General features: G+C 39.6%; 1 protein-coding gene across 1 annotated transcript in view; it reads right to left on the minus strand.

Moving 5' to 3' along the window:
- Positions 1-328: 328 nt before the first annotated feature.
- The window catches only part of ABCB5 (ATP binding cassette subfamily B member 5), a 71,035-nt gene continuing 48,678 nt past the window's right edge, over positions 329-22,685 (minus strand). The window contains exons 20-27 of the mRNA XM_066353839.1: positions 21,180-21,383; positions 18,279-18,379; positions 17,277-17,417; positions 10,066-10,222; positions 9,517-9,714; positions 7,474-7,680; positions 2,136-2,282; positions 329-526 (exon numbers count right to left, since the gene is read on the minus strand). Of these exons, the coding sequence (XP_066209936.1) occupies positions 329-526; positions 2,136-2,282; positions 7,474-7,680; positions 9,517-9,714; positions 10,066-10,222; positions 17,277-17,417; positions 18,279-18,379; positions 21,180-21,383 (1,353 nt within the window). The remainder of the gene's footprint in view (positions 527-2,135; positions 2,283-7,473; positions 7,681-9,516; positions 9,715-10,065; positions 10,223-17,276; positions 17,418-18,278; positions 18,380-21,179; positions 21,384-22,685) is intronic.

Genomic DNA, 22,685 nt, shown 5'->3' on the forward strand with positions numbered 1-22,685 from the left:
ATATATTTTCCCTCTTAGAACACATTTCCAGTTTTATAGCAGAAGTTGATGGGAAACTAGACTCACTTTGCAGAAAGCTACTGTCCAAGCAAGTATGCAACCCATTTTTATAAAATAAAAGATACAGGCATTATATCAAATTTTTGTTTCCTTTAAAAAAAAAATCTGAAGGGAAGATGGTGTGTAAACAGCGCATGTCTGTACTTGAAGAGCATGATTCTAGACACTGATACGAGCAGTCAAGATCGGAGCGTGCCAAATGATTACGCATGCAGTCCTTTTCTTTTGCATTACACAAACATCAAAAGGTGTGCCGACTCCAGTAGCATCACTGCACTGACTGTGCATTTACTAATTTAAAATACATGTCTTGATTTCTCAGGAGCTCTTGGTGAGTTCCCTGTTCCTGTATTTTTCCATTGTGCAGAACCACTATCACATCGGCGTTCTGTACCGTGGAGAGTCTGTGAGCCACCACGAGGCACGTCCTGCCCTCGCTGGCCTTGTCGAGGGCACGCTGGACCACCTGGAAGAGAGGAGCACTTGTGACCACTAGCTTCCGTTAGATGCTAACAAACTTGCCTAAATCAGATCAACTAAGGTAATCAAATAAATTCTTTGTTCATTTTCTTATTCCCAAGGAAGTAGCCCTACTTTGAAAAACATTCGCCCTACTCAGTAGAAACCTAGAAAAAATAGTTATGGACACTTCAAGTAAAACTTTTAATTGGACAAGCTTTAGTGACAATGAATAAAACTGAAATGGTTATTTCATTATGATTCCAAACTCAAAGCTAGAGATTAGTATTTCCACACATAAGTAGAATCATCTAATTTACTTTCTGCATTTCTTCTCATAGTATTCTTTTTGGAGAATTTATCTGTAAAACTTTCCTGACTAAAATAGCATCTCAGCTATAATGAGATGATTAGGGTGTATAAAGAAAATAAGACTGGAAAATCAGTATTTGATGAATATGTAAAATGTCCCAATGGTAGATATCTCATTTAAATCTTTGCAGCAAACCTGTAAGGTGGGGGTATTTTCACTTTTCTGATGAGTAAACTGAGATTTGAAAAGCCCTGGTCATTTGACCAAGGTCACACTGCTAATAACTGATGAATCCAGGATTACAGCGCAGATGTCTGATTTCAAAAAAAAAAAAAAGTTTTTTCTTTCATAACACACTGTCTTCTTGGAAATCAAGATTGATAATCATCTACAAACAGCAACTGATTGGGGAGTTTAACCATATGAGCTCTAAGGTCAGACGCCCTGTATTAGAATTTAGGGAAGTTACTTAAACTTTTCTAAACTTTACTGTTCTAATCTATAAAATGAGCATGATAATAAAATAACCTAATTCATTGAATTGTTGTGAGGACCGAAATAAAAGCATATAATAAACAGTCAATAAATACAGAGTGGGGGCAAATGTGGGTTTGCAGTTGTAAGTATACAAAACAGTTTATTCTTACATTATTACTTATTATTGTATTATTTTCCATACAAACAACTGTAAACCTACTTTTGTCCCACCCTGTATTAATGGTTATCACTTATTTAACCAACGTTCATTTAACAAAGAAGGGCCTACTTGGTGTAAGAAACTACGAGGGGACAGGGACATCACAAAATGAAACATCTGAAGGACTCCGCCGGGTGGGTCTACTGTCACACGGCTGTCTGCTTCCTTGTTTCCGTTCAAACGGAGCGAACAGTCTCAGAAGATGCAGTGACTAGCAGCCTCTGACATGCAGTGTAATCACTGTCGCACAGGTAGATCGCCTTATTCATTTGTTTGGCTACACTAGACTAACCACAAGAGGGAAAAATTAATTTTCTTGTGTTTCTTTCCTTGAGTGGAGAAACATTTCATGTACCAGACCCCTTTCTTGACAATGAGACAAATTCCAGAGAGAACACCTTTCTAGAACATGAGATGCCCGGTGTCCCAACTCCCCCCTGCCTCCCCCCCAGCCTCTAAGCTTTTTTTAAAGACCAAATCCTTACGTAGAACTGGTGACCCTCTGACTACAGTTCTCTCTAGGCCTTTCTTTCTCTAAACATGACCCCCCCTCTCATATCTGATATTATATTCTGAGATTTAAAAGAAAAGGGTGGGGGATGTCACCTTTTCATTCTCATTGTCAAGGGCTGAAGTGGCCTCGTCCAGCAGTAAAATTTTCGGTTTTCGGAGAAGAGCCCTTGCAATAGCTAGTCTTTGTTTTTGGCCGCCAGAAAGCTGTGTTCCTTTCAGTCCCACTTGTGTGTTGTATTTCTATTATAGGAACATGCAATTAAGAAAGAGATGCTTTGTTATTTAAATTAGCATGGCAACTGTGGGTGAGAACCATCTAAATATCTCAAATTTCACTACTCTGGAAAATTTGTGTCCCAACAAGTACTGAAATGTATTCTTGTGTTTTGTTGCAAATAAATGCTGCACCAGCAGTAAACACTACCATCTTATTTACATATCTGGTCTGCTCACAGTCAGCAGACCTTTGCCATTATGCTCCTACAAAGGAACTGTCAGAATTAAAGCATAAGAGAAAAAAAAATGGCAAAAAATAAAAAAGTTTCAAGTAAACACAATTCTTTTTCCATGAAATAATATTACCTTTTATTTTCAGGTCAAAATGAAAGTATCTAAACACAGGAAATGGTAGGGTTCCTTCATTTTGGCTCTTGCTAAATCTTTATAGGCACATCTCTCAAGATGCCAGGATGCTGTTCTCGGTGTGCAGGTATCTGCCTGACATTTTTCTTTTTTTTTTTTTGAGAGAGAGATGGACAGACAGGAAGGGAGAGAGATGAGAAGCATCAACTCTTAGTTGCATCACTTCAGTTGTTCATTGATTGCTTTCTCATATGTACCTTGATTGGGGGGCTCCAGCAGAGCCAGTGACCTTGGGCTTCAAGCCAGTGGCCTTTGGGCTCAAGCCAGTGACCATAGGGTCATGTCTATGATGCCATGCTCAAACTAGCAACCCCATGCTCAAGCTGGTGAGCCTGTGCTCAAGCTGATGAGCCTGTACTGAAGCAGGTAACCTCAGGGTTTCGAACCTGGGTTCTCTGTGTCCCAGGCTGACCCTCTATCCACTGTGCCACTGCCTGATCAGGCAAGATTGGCATCTCAATAGTGACATTTAGCACTTTACGTTTCCACAGCTCTCCTACTTACTAATGACCCCTTCCCCAGTGATTCCTTCTGCCAAAAGGTAAAGGAAATTTCTCATATTTTGTAGCCTTTGCAGTCTGCTAAATCATGTTTGGTCAGTTCAGTTGGTGAAAGCAGTCTCCTGATTGCTTTCTAGATTGTCCCATTGACTCTGCTTCCCTCCAGGGTTTCACAGGTCTTTCTAGCAGTGGTTGCCAGGTGGCACCCAGACAAGAACTGGAGAATGGATCGGTTCCACTGCAGAGCGAGTCCCAGTGTACAACCTTCTAAAGGCGGGTCCCGCAGCAGCATCGCCGGCATGTGACTGGCCACGCTGGCGGCCCCTGGCCATCCAGCTCAGTTTTCAATGTTAAATCGCACAGTTGCTCACTTTGAATAAAACAAGGGATGTCTGAATTACTAAAGCTCAGTAAAAGTGTCTCTCCTGAAGTGGAATGCTCCACAGAGACTTCCACTCTCTCCTCGGGGGTTTTCTCTGGGACTGCCAGCAGGGCGGGGCTCCTTCCTCCTGAAATGCGTTTGGTGAACTTTGGGACCAGAGGGCAGGGTGATCTGATAAACCTATTTCCACACACTGCACAGTTAATTTAGTCTCTAAATTAGGGACTCCAATCTTAAACCCAAACCAGAGACGATTGGGGAATGATACTGGGCATGCAGCTCTTTCAGCCAGTCTCACTCACATTGTGCAGAGATTTTTCCATGTAGCTGAAGAAGGTACCATACATACTAGCTTAGAGATGACCGTGCATTTATTGGCCTTCTCTGAAGGGTAGGAAAATGTTCGTCTCAAGAATGAATTGGATGAAAATCAAATTCAGATGTTTTTGCCTGTCATTAAGCAGAACAGACTACACATGTAGCTATACACACTGTCTCAATAGCAGTTTAAAAACATTTCAGAGTCTTCATTTCTTAATGAAGAATCATAGAGTTCCATTCTTCCTGTTTAAACTGAAAATCTAAATCAATTTTCTGGCAGACACTGGGATGGTGAGTGCCTTGAAATCACCTGCTTTATGAGATGCTCCAGGGGCAATGGCTTCTTCCTATGAACCTGGGGCTACAAGCCAGTTGGGTCTTGGAGAGAATATCAGAAAGAGTCTAGCCCTAATCCGACTGCAATCCGGAGACTGTTTCGGGGCCCTGGGGAGCAGCTGCAGGGTGGCTCCAGTGCTCAAAGTCTACTCAAGGGGCCATGCTGGTGATTGGTGAGATCTCACTGTGGGATATCGTGGGCACTAGGGGAGGTCTACCCCTGGTCTGCTTCTCAGAGGAGCCTCAAGACACAGGCGGCGTTGCTTCAACTCATCTCCCAGGCCCCAGGCCGAGATTTCCAAACACCTGCTGGTCATCTCCACGGCATATAGCACACGTGCAGTCCCCTTAGCACGCCTGACATCGACTCCCCGCTATTCACCCTCCTGAACCCCTGAGGGCTACATCTGTTTAAGAATGATGTATTTTCTTCATTAGAAGAAAGTATACTATAAGTTGTATATGCTATATATGTGTTAAATATATGTAATGTACACCACATATACCACCCAGAAGGTCTGAGGAAGCAACTGGTAATCAAATACACAAATATTTGTAAAGAAATAATTGATTATTCATTCTAAGTCAGATTAATAAAGACTGCACATAGCCTTGCGTTATTTTGTCCACCAAACAAATTTGCACAAACATACAAAATTTGTGCATGCCGGGTGGGGGGGAAAGCATGGGTTTTAAAAGCTTTTGGAAATTGGCACTGGGGATTGGCTGCCTCTGAGCTGGCCCTAGGGTGGTAAATCTGAGAGTGCGGGTCCTTTAAGAGCTGTCTCACAGACTGCTAGTCTTGTGGGTCTCAGGACATAGCCCTGTTGATTTTCAAGTTAGATGTTTTCAGGATTCATCTCTCAGGTGCAGGTCCCAAAAGTTGGGGTATCTAGGGTAGGGCTTGAACCCTTCACTTTTGGGGGAGAAGCTCAGGGTTTTGAGTTTTCTCCCAGTTGTGGGTCCCTGTTTGGGGCAGGTGGGGGTGAGGTTTATGATGATTATGTCCCAACCTTTCCTCCCACTTCAGTGTGGTTTCTTTCTCATTTGCCCAACGAGCTGTCACTCAGCCAGGCTTGAGTTTTATTAAAGAGGAAACTGTTCCATATGCAGCTGTAGACTCAGTGTATTCGGGGGAGAAGGTGACCTCACGATCTTCTTACATCGTCATCTGAAATCAAACCTAGTCTTTCTTTTAGGAAATAACATCATCTTGATTCTTACAGTTTAATTATAAAAAGTTAGCACACCAAGTATCTGTAGTATGTAGTGTGGGTAAATCTGAGAAATAATACTCTGAAAAGAATGAAAGATAAACAATTTAAGAATAAAAGAAAAATATAAAATGGATAGCATTTTACCATACATAAAGAAACTATCAGGGTCGTGTGGACCATCATCTGACCACGACTCAATGCAATGAATGCTTTGGTTAAAAAAAGGAATTACCTTTTTTACACACCTGTGTAGAGGGTGTTATATTGAGTGTTTTATAATGTCAACACAATAAATGAAAAATAAAATTTTATAAAAAAATGGAATTGCCATTCAAAGACACAGGGTCACAATATTTCTAAAAAATATATTAATCCTCTTACGATTAGTTGCACAGAAGGTTATTGGAGTAAGGGAAATTGTATGAATGGCCTGTTTCTAGCTACAGGCACCATTTGGTGTGGACAGGAGATGGTAAGCATAGATCTAGGAAGTATAAAACTTATACAACATGGTGCTCATTATTCTTCCCCTAAAGAATAGGGCACTTGATTAGTTCTTTGATATAACAGTTATAAAATTTTGGCATTTCTTTTTAAAGTGAGCTAGAAAATAACATTATAAAATTTCTTCCTAATTTAAAGTTGGTATCTATATTTTTATTTTATTTATGTGAGTGTATATGTTGGTATAAACCTTCATGTTACAAGCACTTTAAATTACAATTACCTATCTCTGTGCTACTCCTGGATTTGTAACAATCTTCTCTACCATTGGTTAAAAAAAATTTTAAGTTTTCTGAGGTTTTTTGTCAGTGATCACAGCCAATACAGAGAGGTGACAGAATGGCAGGCACTAGACCAGTGGTGGTCAACCTGGTCCTACTGCCCACTAGTGGGTGTTCCAGCTTTCATGGTGAGTGGTAGCAGAGCAACCAAAGTATAAATAAAAAGATAGATTTAACTAGAGTAAGTTGTTTTATAAAGATTTATTCTGCCAAACTTAGCGAAAATCCAAAATAAAGTACTTGGTAAGTAATTATTATTATATGCTTTAACTTGCTATAACTCTGCTTTATAAATTTTATAAAGTAAAGTTACTTCCCTACTTTATAAATCACCATTACTGTGGAATGGGCAGTTAGAAAATGTTACTACTAACAGAGATACAAAAGTGGGCAGTAGGTATAAAAGGTTGACTACCCCTGCACTAGACCTAATTAGGGGGGAGAGGAGACGCTAAACAAGGCAGTGAGCACTCAGGGTTCTTTAACACTGTGATAAGCACCCTGAAGACTATGTGACAGGTGACAGGAGTGGTGGGGACCCTTAAATAAGGTATCCAGGAAGGCCCCTGCAACGATGATATTGCAAAGAACTTGAAAGTTAAGCAGTTGGTTCTGCAAAGAGCCAGAAGAAGGGAGGTCCCAACTGAAGAAAGAACAAGAGCAAATGTCCTGGGGTAGGGAACAACTTGTTGTGTTCATGAGCAGAACAAAAGCCAGTGTGGCTGGCACAGAAGGCACAGGGTGAAGAAGGGCTGGAGAGGTATGCAGGGCCCCATCACAGAAGGCCTTGCCAGCCACAGGAGAGATCTGTGCAAAGGGATGCCATTAGGGAGTTTTATGCCGGAAGGGATAGGAATTAATTTATGTTTTAAAGGATCCCTCTAGCTGCTGTGAGGAAGAAGAATTATAAAGGAGCAAGACTGAAAGCAGGGGGACAGATTAAGGGGCTTCTGAAATCATCCAGAGGGGGATGATGGTGGTGTAGGCAAAAATAAAGTGTAAATGGGCACAAAGTGAAGAATCAAAATATAAAAATTAATTCAGGAAATATTAGTATAATTTGTCTTGGAAGAAATAGTCACATAAAAATCTCAAACTTTGCTTTTTACATCTAGCAGCACGTTAGATACTGGTGACAAATATATAAATAATTGCACAATACAAGGAGCATGTAGAACCACTTAGGCCACTAAACTACTTGAGCTAACTTGGCAGCTTCGTAGTTCAAGATTTCAGATGCTCTCTTACCTCAGGGAGACCTTCAACAAAAGAATGGATATTCGCTGCATTCGCCACTTCTTTTATCTCATCTAGTGGCACAACACGGCTGTTGTCACCATAGGCGATGTTCTCAGCAATGCTGCAGTTGAAGAGCACAGGCTCTTGAGAAACGATTGCGATTTGGGAACGGAGCCACTGTACGTTCAGTTCCTTCGCATCCACACCATCCAATAGCTGCCAACACCAGAACGGAGAATGGTATGTGAAGACCCAACACTGTCTCATGTTACAGTTCACTGTCTTCACACATACACAAATCATAACAGGAAGGTTAGGCATTCAAGCTATTTAGTAGTTACCCAAGGAAGGCTCATAAATCATATGTCTCATAGAAAAGGACAGCGAGTAAATGACTAAAATTCCAATTCCTCAAATTACTTGACATTTTTAGGAATGGCAACATGTTCTAGAGACCTGCCCAGAGTCTAGAGTAAAGCCTGATGCTCTATAGTAAAGTCATAGGAAAAGTGACCAACCTCCACTGTGATAGGAGCCCCCTTTATTAAAGCCCAGAAACAGTAGGTATAGACTGGTATAGTAGACCCTACATAGAGATATGTCATTTCGCACATAGCCGTGTTTAGTTATATGTCCGTATAACAACATTCAACCCAAGGCTCTTCAGGCATGAGGGAAAGGGTGGTAAACAAAACAAAGCTCTTGCCCTCCGGCAGCTCATATTCTGGTGGGGAGAGGCTGGCAATGAGCACAATAACAAAGAACTTAAACTCAGCAAAAGAAAGTGTCACGAAGACAGGATTATGGGAAAGAGAGTGATTTGAGGATGTGGGAATATGGGAAGGGGGTGGGTGGATGTACTCTTTTCTATAGAGTTATGTAAGGAGTCCTACCTCAGGAAGTAGCTTTTAGACTGCGATATGAATGGCGACCAGGAGCCAGGGAAGAGTAAAAACATTCTAACCAGGGTAATATTAAGATCAAAGGCTTGTGAGTGAGTTTAAAGAACATAAAGAAGCCAGTTTGACTGACGCACACTGCACAATGAGCTGGGTGGGGGGAGGCAGTGACAGGAAAAGAGTCTGAAGAGGGAGGTTCTTCATGCCAGATCATGAAGGACCTTGGTTGAGGTAGGGACTACAGGTTATTCTATCAGTGCTGGGAAACCATCAGGGGTTTATAGGAGGGAGTGTCATATGCTGTGTGCAAACAGATGGGTGGTATCTAATTTTGGTATTCATTCTTGACTTAATATTGGGAAATGGAGGCATTTGGGACCATTCCATTTTGCAAATAGTCACTGAGACTCTATGATGGGGAAAGGACTGTGAATGGCAGGAATATAAGGACTAATAGAAGTGTTTGACTTTTAGCGGCTTACGACTTTTTGTGAGGACGAAGAGGCAGAACAGGAGTTGTGTCTGTGTACATGTGTAATGTGGAGGTGGTTGAGGGGAGGATAAAAGACAATCTGAATATAATGTAGTGTAAAAAAATTACCAGGGGAGAAAAACAGCCTTTGGAGTTCAGAGGAGGGAGGCGTTGCATTTTCTTGGAGATCAGGATACAGGACTTTACAGAGCTGATTCACATAAGCCCTAACCATGCATAAAGCTTTGGGAGTTGGGGGGTGGAGGCACTGAAGATGGCCAGTGGGAACAGCAAGAAAGCCTGAACCGGGGAGGCAGAGGAAACGGCTAGTTCTGTCTTAAACCAGAACAGAAGAAAGAAAGAGCCCAGATATGGATATTAGACCCATCCTCCAAACACCTGTATTTAAAAAGAATTTCATGGTTCATAAAATCAAAATTTCTACCACCATAATGGTTGATGAATGTTTGGGTCTTTATAATGAGCCTCAAGTTCCTACCAGTCATTTCTGATATTGGTTTGCTTGTCTTTTTAGTTGAGATAGTTTTGGGTTTTTTTTTCTTTCTTTTAACTACTTTATTGTTTGTTCTATGCAAACCAGTGAGAATGCTTAAGCCCAAAAGAATGTTTAAGAATAGCACCACTAATCCCCAGATAAATTGTATTTAAGTTAAGTCTCACTACTTGTCCTTCCACGGGGTCATAAAATCTCTGTAGAAGTTGTACAGAAGTGCTTTTCCCGCAGCCATTGCTTCCAACAAATGCTACTGTCTTCCCTTTCTCAATACTGAGGGATAAGTCACGAAGGATGAGAACATCTGGGCGACATGGATAGAAGAAAGAGACTTCTCGAAACTCGATATTCCCTTCACATGTGTCCTGTGAAAGAAAGTTGGCAGTGTTCAGAAGGATGACTTTGAAAGGTTGTAACACATTATAGCACTCTGGCTGAGCACTTTCTGAAAATTGTGCATGCTTCCACACTCTTTTAATTTTAAACATCACATTCCTCTCTGTAGAGCTGCTGACTGCACATTGGTTTCTGTTACTTTTGTCTAGACTTTTATATCTGTACTTCTTGTTGTCTTCACTACTGGACTCCACAAAGCTGCTAAAAAAAAAACCCCTGATTTCCTTCAGCTTCACTATCTAGACACCGTCCAAACTGAAGATTAGCTTTTAAAACGGACAATTAACAATAAGTTGACATTTAAAATCAGTTGTGCTTACTGGTTTTTTCCCTTCTTGACTATAGCTGTCTATCGTTGGTTTCTTTTCCAACAAAGCAAACAGATGTGCAGCCCCAGCTTTGGCTCTCGAATATTCAGGGGCCAAAGCGAGTGTTTCTCCAATGGCCATAGCTCCGTATGCAATTGCAGTAAAAACTCTATCAAAAGATAAAGCATTTGAATCTTAGTCAGGCCCATTTCAAAACAATGGTGCTCTAAAAGTAAAGGAAAAAGCAGGCACAGGAATATAATCTTTTGATCTAGACATCACCACTAATGCTGAAGGCCCAACAATGATATCTCCTTAGTGATTTTCTACCACACACTGACCATCCCTTGCTTGTACACCACAGTGACCTTTGAAGCTCAGGTCATCTTAAAAACTTCTCTTCCAATCAGAGACACAGATCAAAGGCCCTAACTAGTGAATACAAAAGTTCTTAGCCACCTTGATATAAGGCTTGCTAACTTGGAGATATGAGAGAAAGTTCAGCTTACAACAGAAAGAATGAGTCTCCAGTGGGGAGACCTGAATTCACAGACTAGATATGAATGTCTTTTTTCCTTTTCTGCATACACTGTCATGTAGTTAGAACAGATCATTGATGCTACATGATTCAAAAAGAGCAAAGCATGTAGACTTTGTTAAGCTTCTCAAAACAAAATCTGACTTAAATACACCTTAACAAGACTGAAAAAAAGAGCTTTATTCTTTTAGGTTTGCTACAGATTATGATCCCAGTTTCAGAACAGGTTAATTATAAAATGGTAAGTATGCAAATGATATTTAGAAGCATTCAGAATATTCACAGAAATGTGGCATACCAATGATCATGGTTAAATATTATTCTCACTTTCTTTTTCATTTTAGACATGAAAACATTTTACTGGGATGAAAAATAATGTATTAATATTTCAGTAGCAGAGCTAAAGGTATAATTCAGCTGCAACTGGATAATTTCACTGGCAGTATTTAAACATGAGTCAGTAAGGAACAGGACAGAACCCAGTGCTTGTCTGCCATGATGGATCATAGCAAGGTAAACCACCATGGGCTCCTTATGAATTTCTCCGGGGATGATACCTACCAAGGGGTGGATGTTGATGCAATCTCTTCAGTGACTCCCACCTCAGGTCCTGAATCTTGTCTTTACAAAGGTCAAGCACAGTATAAAATACGAAAGCAGCCAGTTTACTAAGATGTTGGATGCTAAAATTATTGTAGCTACTAGCTCTGTAATGTCAAGGTGTTTTTAGAGAAATTGTTTAAAGTTCAACATGCCATTCAAAATACTTAATACCCAACTATAAATATCAGAAGTGGTTAATGAGTTTAGTTGACACGTCAGAGGTTTTTCTTTTTTTTTAATGCAAGGAAATAATCCCACTGAATCAGACTTAGGCCTCAGTCTCATCCCTCATGAGTCAGCAGGTGAGATGGGAAGATAATAGGATTATGAGTCAGCAGACCTGGCCAGGGGTAGAGGCTTCTCAGACAGTTGAGAAAATACCTTCCTCTTCTGATTTGAGATGTCTCCAAATACCTACCTGTCCTAAAATTTCCACCATTAGAAGTCAGTTAAAGCATTAGGCTCAGACTACAGAGGCTAATGTCTTTGTTAGGACCCTTGTAAATGGAAATTTACCAAAAAGGGGGGGAGGGGCCTTCTATTTAAAACTTGTGTCCGGGCAAGGTAAATAACTAGATGTACAACAAGCATGAAGAAAGCTGCAGTGGAGGAGGGAAAATACCGAGCCCGAAGCTGTCTTTACTGTGTGTGTATGAGGGGAGGGAGAGTGGGCTGGGGGCTGATGCTGATGAGGGTTACACTGAAGAACCTAACGTTGTGGTGATTGAGTGACTGAGGGTCGAGTCAGGGACATTCATCTCCTTTGTATTTTTCCCCAAGGTCAAGACTAGTCTGCTACAAAATCTGTCCTAACCTAGTCTGGCCCAATTAGCTAGAGTGAACTAAACTGCAATTCACTTCTACTCAAAAAGTATTTCATGCACAACAAGCGGTGCTGTAACTCCATGCCAGAACTGAATCACATCCTTCAAATCTGGTCCAAACTCCTGGAGGCATTTAAACCAAGAGCCTAATCCAGAGAAATGTTCAGGCCAACTTCCATGCCTTGTTTGTCTGTGGAACTTCACCTCTTTGGGAATATATAAAAAGGAATAATTTGCTATAATGACAAATATTTTAAAGTCACCTAATAACACATTTGTTAAAGTATTAATCTATAATAACTGCTTATATATTTCCTCATGCCAATAAGTAAGATTATAAGAAATATCATATAGTTCAGAAATTACTTTCATGTTAAACTAACTCTTGACTCATAGGAGTGTAAAATAGGGATTAAAAAACCTAAAATTTAACTTGTACTTTCTTAAGCTTAAATTATGCACAGAAGAAGAAATCTTACCTACAGTTTATCCTTATATAGATTTATACTGAATTTATACTGCCATACTGAATGCATAGCAAAAATCTTTGGGTTGCAGGAGTTGAGGGAGAAGAATGTTGAGCAGGAAGAGATCTAGGAAGGACTTTCACCTGCTGAGCCTCTTCCCTACTTTTATGGGTTCTCCATGGATTCATAGGGCCATTGTCACTGCATCCTCACTGCACTGGGTCTTTCAAGCATGCCCAAGCAATGGAGAAATCTCCTTGCTCATCATTGCTGCTGAAGTAAGGTTGGAATTTTTTAAAAAGATCTTTTGTCTAGGAACAACACAGAAACGCATTTAAACGAACAATGCTTATTTTTATCACAATTGCCAGACAGGAATATCCTAACAGTTACTGGTTCAGATCTAGCTGTCCCCCCTTCGCCCAGCTCCCATATCCATTTTGCACCCCTTTGGTGTCTTACTCTAAGAGTATGGGGTTGGGGGCTGGTACCACTGGAACCACATCCAAACGCCACCATATATTTACCAGCTGTGTTCTCTGTGTTTGTTTCCTTGTTGGAAAACAGAAGATAACAATCCAAAAATCCTTTTCTTACCATCCTAAATTCCTTCCTCAACAATGGGAAAGAGATTCTATACAATTTACGTTTATTGGGTACTCTGGCTTTTATAGAATGTTTTCATATACATGAGACTACTTGATGGCCTAAGAGATAAGGAGGGCAGGAGCTCATGTCACTTCTGAAAAATGAGGAGGCTCTCGCCCAGAGGCGTCAAGCAGTTTGCCTAGGTCACCTCACTGTGGATCTGCAGGACTGGAACTTGAACCTCCTGGTTCAGTGTTTCCCTTACGGTGCTCTTTCCAGTGGAAACCAGGCTGAGCTCTTGTTCTCTGCATGTTGGAGCTTGTTGCCATTTGTTTCCTGTAATAGCAAACCTTCCTTGACTGGTCTCCTTTAGATCCCTACAGTCATTGATCCCTCTGCTGAGTCTCCTTCCCTTGTCCTCCTCTCTTCTGGCTAATCTCAAGGGAGGAGGGGCAGAAGTGGGGTGGCTGCCGTTGCAGTGAGCACCAGAAGAAGGCTTTCTCGGTTTCCTTGTTTTGGCTAACTATGGCTGCCTTCCTAATTGCAATGACCGCGTGCGCAGTTCTTTAATGGCTTTCTAGCCTATGGAGCAAAGATGGTGGTAGGGGTCTAGCTTGCTTCTTTCTATCCCTTTTTATTTCAAGCTATCAATCAACTATCAATATTTATTGAAAACCTGCCTATATTGCTCATTGGGTCAGTAATCACATTGAATATGCAAAGTCCTATATGATTTCCTGTCAAGAACTGCACTTGGGTTTTTAGGAGGACTAGGCCACAACACAGAAACAGCCTGGCTCTGCTTCTCAGGCAGTTTTCAGAGCTGTGGCTTTTACTGTTACTGTACTGAAGGCTGTCACGCCTTGATTCTTTCCTAGCCATGAGCTCTGCTTAGCGGCCTAATACACAGAGCAAAGAAGGAAGACACAGACAGGAAAGCTCTGATGTGGGGCGGGACGAGTCACAGAAACCTCTCACCTGTTCATTCACCTCTGTGGGGTGATAACGGTTTCTGCACTATATTGCGAAGGACAAGTCAGCTAGAAGCCAACCCAAAGGCGCTGAAAATCAGGCAGGAGAACATTCCTTTGTACTTCTCAGAGTCCGCAGGTTTATAGTGAAGTGAATTGAAAATGTCGCCGGGGCCAGCAGACGCAGAGGGGGAGAGTCTTACTGAGCAATGTGCACGGGAACCGAACAAGAGGTTTTCTAGATGCCTGGGCATTGGTAATAATGTTATGCCTTTTAAAAGATGCTCATTTCACAGAAACTTTTGTAATAACAGAGATGGATGGAGACAGCTGCTACCATAAGAAATGTATGTTGCTCTTTTTTCTTTTTTAGAGAAAAACATGGCTGATAATAGCCATGCTGATCAACTAGTATTATGAGCACATCAAGGGATTCTGCCCTTAAAACTTCCTTTGTGCATTCCCCTGTAGCTGTAAGTCATAGAAACACATTCACATTTGGTAGGGTGACTAAAACAAACTAAAATATGACTTCTACAATTTTTGCCTAATTCTAGAAAGTTTCTGGTAGTGACTGAAAGAAAACTCTGAGGTTTACAGTAACAATGGTGAGCAGCCTGGGATTCAGACCCCATGCTCAGATTTCTTAAAGAAAGTAGGATCCTCTCAGATTCTGTGCCTCAGAATCATCTTGGGTGTTTGGTAAAATGTAGATTCCTGGTCCTATACTAGATCTACAAATATCTGGGTTAGGTTTATGGGGTGAGTTTTGTATATCAGCATTTTTAACCAGCTCTTTGATGGACAAGCTAGGAAATCATTGATTTAAATCATTGACACAAAATTATTTTTACCTAAGGGGAGTTCTAGTAGGCAGGAATATCTTTGTAAACCTCTTCCATTCGATTAGTTGATTCCATAGTAAGCTGTCTATCACCCTAGATTCTGGAAGGCACTGAGTCTTCTAAGCCAGATGTAAATTACTGTTTCTATGGGTACACTTGTTAGATAGTCATGGTAGGCAGGGGCTACACTGGATTTCCAAGAAGGCTGGAGACTTTGGTGTTGAAGTCAAATCTCACCTGTTCCCATTTGTGCAGAGCTCCGTATTCCTACTTCCCACAGACACTCTCCTTTGCCCATATTATAGAAGTATGAGTATTCTTATTTTATGTAGACTGGTTAAATGAAACTCAAAAAGTGTTATTAGTCACCCTAGCTCAGATAGCTCCTTGCTTCTTCTTTTCTTCAGGCACTGGGAAATACCAATGTGATATTGTTTATTAGTCATTTCTCTTATGTAAATATTCTACATATGCTCTGACAGTTAAAATATTTGTCTCCAGAAATGACCCTTTTTAAAAAATTCAGTGAAAAGTAATTTAAGAAGTATGATACGCCAGTAGGAGAAGGAATTTTTGTATTGGGGCCTTTTGATTCTCTTAAATTTTAGGGTCATAAAATAACATTAAATGAGTTACTTGTTCCATTTATGTTAAGGATCAGCTCTGCTCTGGATATTTAAATGTTCAGAAAACTAAGCAAGAAGTTTAAAAAAAATTTTACCGAAAGATTGTATGAAAGTTTGTTTACAAAATGAGTAACAATAGTAATCATAATGATGATGATAAAAAAATGTCTACCAAGCAAAATCATGAACTTGAATCTGCTCTGACACTTGCTCATTAAGTGACTTGCAAGTTAGGTAAACTCCCCGAGTCTTAATTTTTCCCATCTGTAAAATGGGAATCATAACATTTCACAGTGTAGTTGAGAGGATTAGTCACAGAATGCATAACAAATCCTTAAAACTTGGGTAAGCACTTAATCAAGGTTTGTTGTTAATAGTGATTATCAGATGAACAGAATGGTTGGCAGTCTTGAAAGGCCCTTTTCAAGAGACATCCTGCCTGATTTCACTTGCAGGCAGGATAGTGATCAGCATGATGTGAGATTGTATCATTCTTTCACTAAGAAAATTCTTTAGTTTTAATCTAAACAAATCTCAGTATGTAGAAGTAGACTGCCAGTTACAAGCATCCTATTTTTATATAAATGGTTGTTTTTGACTTAGACCCAGTCCTGCTACCAAAGTACCTGGTGTCAGATGTATGGATGCAGAAGGGAAGAAAAACAGAATAATCTGTGAAAACAAGATCATGTTGAAGAGTGGACTCTGGAAGCCCGTTTTCAGGAATGCCTAGACTGCTTAATTACGTAGTCCAAATCCCCCCCACCTTGGTTTTGGATTCAGCCATTCATTCATTAAATATGTATTATGTGCCTACTATGTGCCAACCTCTTCTTTTTGGCTCTAGGGAAACATTAGTGGACAAAACAGGTTAAGCTCTGCCCTCCCTGAGCTTACAGTCTATGCACTCAATAAAGAAGGAAAGAAAAAAGGAAATTTCATCCAGTGGTAGGTGTTAATCATAGCCTATTATGGTAACAGAAGAGAGAGTGGTGAGGAGGAGGGGACTACTTAGGGCCGTCAGAGGAAGTCCCCGAGGAGTGGACTCAGCAGCGGAGGCCTGGGTGCGGAGAAAGGCAGCTCGACAAGGACCCGACCCGGGGAAGGATCGTTCTAGACAAAGGGAAGAACAAGTGCAAAGAGACGGGAGTGCCAGGGACAGAAATGGCGAGTGTAGGGCTGATGTGCGGGTCACCAGAAAGGCAGTGGTGGGTGAGGCTGGAAAAGGAAGGCGGAGACCCCAAAGTCGTAAGTATATGAACACAGTTCCAAAACAGAAGCTCCAGCAACACTCTGGGGGGAGGCAGCCTCCTCGGGCTGCCATACTCGACCGCAAATGTGACTTTTCCCAGGGAAAGGCTCACTTGTGTGTTTCTTCTGGAATACTTGATTAGCCAAGAACTCGACCGCACTGATTTACAGCCCTATTTGATAAAACCGTCTCCACTTTGTCAGTTTCATGAAGCCTCACAAATTCCAGAAGGAACAGATGACCTGAAGGTATATTTCACCCCTCCATTTCCAAATTCTCATAAGCTGAAACAGGGAGCAATTCGCCTAGGAATTTAACTCAGATTACCCGTGTTATATTAGTGTTTTACCAGCAAAACTGCACCTACAGATATTAAATAAGAAAGATAGAAAAATTTTCCCAGCATGCGTTTCCCACATATGATTTAAATGATAATGCTTATAAACTAGACATCTTCATAGTTAATCTAAGTACATGATTCACAGGGTTTACAGATTTGTAAAACTTACATGAACATGCCCTCTGGGGTCATTCGTCCAGCTTGAATTAAATAGACTCCAAATCGAAACCCCACTGCATAGGCAAAATATACAAAGGCATGGCTGAACGCATAGCAGCTTCCAATGATCTGTGCTTTCTTCAAGGTATTTCTGAAATGCACAAAATTTACTAAATAGTGGGTCATAATGTATACAAAAATATTTTAATAAACATAGAGTAATGAATATAGAAGACTAGACATTATTTAGGGGACATACATTTTTCCAAGAATTAGAGAGAATGATTTTTTTTTAAAAACTATGGAAAGTTATAAAGAAACCAAAAACTGTAATGATTTTCTCTATAGCTGTACACTTAATTCAGTTTAGCAAAGTTGCCTTTATTTATTTTTACATGAATGGGTAAGTCTGTGAAAGACAGTCAGTGAAAGAGTTAAAGAGATTTGGTTTAGGAGTACGCTGTATTTAGAAATACTGTCCTAATCTTTCAGCAGGAGAATAAATACTAGAAATTAAAGGTACCAGCCACAAGCATGCATGTGTAAGAGTACAAAGCTGTCTTTCTGACAAAGTGATACAGACAGAGTATCACTGAGTACATGTGACAAGGAGGACTAGTTTAAAATTAAAAGGGGTGGTCACATTTATTATGTATATATTGGTTTTAAAATTTGAACCACTGTAGAGATTCAGTTTTAAAAAGCTGAGCAACTTGTTTATTCTTGCCTATATTTCCTCGGTCTTCGGGAGAAGAAGAGAAAGGTGCACACTTAGTAAAAGCCCCATGGCAATGTGGGAGGACCTAAAACATAGACTTTATTTTGACTGTGCTTCCTCTTGATTCCCCTTCTGGTCTTTTCTTGGTGAAGTCAAATGAGAAATTCTGATATGCCTTTATTAGGAAAGATTCCAGAGCAAACGAGTTGGCGGGAGATCCCTGGGGTCAGCAGGAGTGCAACTTTTACAGGGACAAACCGTAGTTCATGGAGTCAGGTAGGAATGCACGGTCACCTGTGCTGAGTCTGAAGCGTCTCCTCATACGTTTGCTCAAAAGCTTTCTCTCTCGTCAGCGACACTATAGTGCGTATGTTCTCCACAGCTTCCGTTGCTATCTTATAAAACAGACAGTGAAAGACAGAAACAAAATTAATAATGGTTTAAATTCTCCTGATTGTGAATTTCAGTCACTTACACAACACAGGGGACATGTTAAGTACATCAAGTCAGTAAGTTTTTCTAAGGAGTTGTTTAGCTTCCTTCATTCTTTCCCAAAAATGAGATAAGAAAATAATATTTCATTTTAAGGAAAACTTCTTTTGAAAAGATTTAGTCCACCAATCTAAATGTAGCCCCCTTCAAATCTTCACTGAACTTCTATTTAAACTTGTTCCACAGGCAGAAAGGTCAAACATTAGTGAGCATTATGTTCATATGTAATTAATGTAAAGAAACTGTCCTATGAATTACAACCTAACACAAAGAGAAGACAGCAGAGAGAATTAAATAAACAGTTTTTTCTAGCACAAAAAGGCAAATAGCAACCAAAATGTTCAAGAACATTGCAATAAAGTAACACAGATGTGGGTAGAGAATTTTGTATAAGATCTAGCTGTTTCTTATTTTGATGTCTGTGAACTTAAAAAAATATTTAATTTGAATATAATTAACGCTTTTCCATATTTATATAGTTTTTTTAAGAAAAGAGTAATCGTGTGGGATTCAAAATGGAGAAGACTTTAGGCTTAGAATAACTTCTTGGACATGAGAACATATGTTCACCTGAAAAAGAACCTTCCTGCTTTCCCGTTCTGCTACCAGACTGGAGATGGGTTATGGGGCAGAGGGTGACCCAGGTGGACACCACTGGTCTTTGAAGGAGAACCTGGATTTCAGGAAAGTACTAGGTTTCCGGACTGTGGTCAGGAAACCTGGAATCTATGCTCCACTTTGACAATTTGTTTGAAATTCTCATTAATTTCAAAATTAACTCAAAGAAACCTCACATTGTAACATTCTGTGGTATGCAAGGAAAATGGATGAGAATGAGAGAACCTTGATAAAAAAAAATAGAAATGAACCAAAAACCGGTCTGTGATCATTTTTCACAATGGAGAAAGAATTATTACCAATTTAGAATCTTAGAAAATAGTCTTTTATTGTTTTTATTTTTTAGTAATATGGCTATTCTAAGTCTGAAAAAAAATTTGACAATTTGTCAAAATGTCCATGTGCCACCAAAGAAGAAGCAATATGTTTTATTGGTCCCTAGTCTCAGTTTTGATGTTTGGTAAGTTGACTGATTTAATGCTACTGTTGGAAAGCTACTGCCTATTTGACGGGAGTTACTGATATTCTATAGTTACTCTGATAACACAAACAGGGAAACTCAAAGGGCACATATACAGCTAAAACTGACGACATAAAAATTGAGATGAGTAAAATATAATTAATTAGGCCCCATTAATTTTGAAGTTGTAATAATTTGCACACAGGGAGGGTTAAGCAACTTTTCATTGTGTCTGAGGCAAATATAGAGTAAGCAATTTAGTCTGTATTGCCCAAGCAGACATTCCAAGGGTCCTTGCCTAGTGTGAGAAAGGTGGAAAGGTCCAAGGATCACGCAAACCAGACTTTGTTTAATGAGTCATGTGCTTGGCATCACTCTTCATGAATACTTATAATGTGCCAACTGTGATACAGTCCCTCTCTTACAGGCCATGAGAGATATTAAAGTCATTTTCATACTCAGAGGCTGTGTACCAGTGTGATAGAGATCTCTGAAACCGTACTGTGAGAAAGACCGAGCTTGAAGACCTGGGGATGGATGGCTAACGAAAGACAGCGTCTACATGATGCAGCTTCCCAAAGGTTGTCATGAGAAACAGTCTTTGGACCTCTACCAAGATGAAAGCCAGGAAGAGTAGGTCGAAGGCCACCAGACAAAAAAAAAAAAAGGAAAGATAGGAAAGGAAAAGAAGAGGAAAAAGAAAAGGAAGGAAAGGAAAGGAAAAGAAGAGAAAAAGAAGAACTGGGACAATAATGCACTGGCCCTCCGTGGAGAGAAACGGTGGGCAGAGGTGGATGGACACGACCACGTCGACAGGGATGCTGTACAAGGGAGACCTACTTTGGGGTTCTGATTAGATCAAACAGCATCTCTGTCAATTATTAGATATTATGATACTACAATACTAATAATCTTCCCCCTACATTTCTAATACAATGATTATTTTATGAATATAATTGATCCTGAGAAGCTTAAATATATCAAAGCATTTTTCAAGAAATTAAATAAATTGTTCATTTTGATCAGCTTAAAATGATTCTAAAACCTTGTTTTAGGCATAAAAAAAAGTGAACCACTTGGCATTCAGTAACGATTATATTTATTCTTATTTTGAAAAAAAACAACCCAGAATTGTTCAAGAAAATTTAATTATTGGACAATCAGATAATGGGAATCACATGTTAGTAAAGTCTCTTATGATGTGGTAACAGTAATAATGAAAGACATTACTGAGTATTTACTGTCCCGACACTATTCTAAGTGCTTTGCATATAATAATGCTAAATGTTTTGTGTAATTAAAAAGTCTATAAGTGGATATTATTATTCTTACTTTACAGATGAAGTAAAGTCCAGAAATGTTGATATTCTTGCTCACATCACACATTTGTCAGTGATAGAATATGGATTCTAATTTAGCCAACTTGACTCCAGAGCCCATGGTCTAAATCATGCGCCCCATTGCTATAACAGATCTATACCCCACCAATAACTTGTCTGTGTGCATTTCAATACATATACACCACTTTACAGGTTCCTAAGAAAAGACGTTAACATATTGTAAAGATGGGAGCTCCCATTGTTCCTCTTAAAATGTTATGATGATAACAACAGCCTTTATTTTACCTTTCCAGAATGCTTAAGTTCCTGTTTATCCTTGTTGGCAAACCCAGTCATTGCTGAGGTTTCCATCATCCCTGTCAGAGCAAGCACTGGAGCAATACTCATTATCAGGAGAGTCATCTCCCACCCATAGATGAGGGAGATGATAACTGACAGTCCCATGTTGGTTGCATTTTGTGTTAAGACACCAATTCTTGGACCTGTTGCCTATGAGACAGATTTTGGGGAAAAAAAGTCAATTAATTGAAAGTTTATAAGAATTGCTCTTAGAGTTTCTTGTAAAACAGGATAGACTTTTTTTTATGATTTAGAGTTAGATTTTAACTTTGAATTTATACTTAGAGATTAAATAATTCCCGTATTTTAAAAATGTCCTGTACTGTAGAGTCATTATGCTTTGTCTATCTTATGTCCGATATTATTATCCTTTGACATGTTCCTATCAATCTTTAAATTTGTTCTTACTTTTTAACACAAAAAGATTTTTTAGGAATCTGTCTTTTCTCCAAGGAGTCTTGGTTCCTTTCAATGGAGAACGTTATTTACAAGTCCATATATAATATAATGCCATTTGTGCTCAGTATTAGCGAGCAGAACTGGGGAGTGTGTGTGTGTGTGTGTGTGTGTGTGTGTGTGTGTGTGTGTGTAGATGCATGCACACACTGAAATCTGCATTTATTTATTTACAGTTCTTGAAATGCATGAGTTCATTTCAATACCTACAATTCCAATCTAATACCACAAGGTTATTTCCAGATTTCTTCCTTCTAAGTTATAATTTGTTGTCCTCTCTTCAACAGTGAGAAACCTGGCTCTCATTTTCTTTAATAGATTTATGTGATCAATCTCTCTGTATGTAACTAACCTGCTATCATGACCTCTGCCTGGCCCTGCCCGGGCATCTTCCTCACTCTGCCCTATCTCGGCTTTTCCACACCAGGTTGCTGCCCCACGTGGGTGCCCACCCACCGAACTCGGGCTCTACACCCAGCCCTGCCCCTTCCCTCTGCACTGATGGAAGGCTGGCACTCTTAGCCACTATGCCATCGTAGAGTTTAATTGGAAAATTTGAGGATATTCATTAAAGGGTACATTTTGGATACGATATCTTGCATTTTCTTTCTGCACTTTATAACTTGGTTTCAACATGTAAAGTCTAAAGGAACAATATCAAAGTAGAAAAGAAGTTGGAAACATCATTGTATAAGATAACAAAAGAAATTAAAAAAAATTTTTAGTTAGTAGAGATATTTTTATAATGATTTTACAAGAACTGCAGTTCTTATGAATCAACTTTTAGTAGGACATATGTAAACGTAGTAAACAAAATGTTAAATTCTTTTAGTGCTGGGATGAAAAACTGAGACCTTTATTTACCTAGAAACACAGCCATAATCAACCAAAATATCAAATTCACCTTTTAAAACATATACTTTGCTCTGATCATGAAAATGACTATTGAAAAAGGTTTAGATATTGCTAAAACTTACATCCTTCCAGACATAAACA

Source organism: Saccopteryx leptura, chromosome 12 (assembly GCF_036850995.1).
Source record: "Saccopteryx leptura isolate mSacLep1 chromosome 12, mSacLep1_pri_phased_curated, whole genome shotgun sequence".
In the NCBI taxonomy this organism is placed as follows: Eukaryota; Metazoa; Chordata; class Mammalia; order Chiroptera; family Emballonuridae; genus Saccopteryx; species Saccopteryx leptura.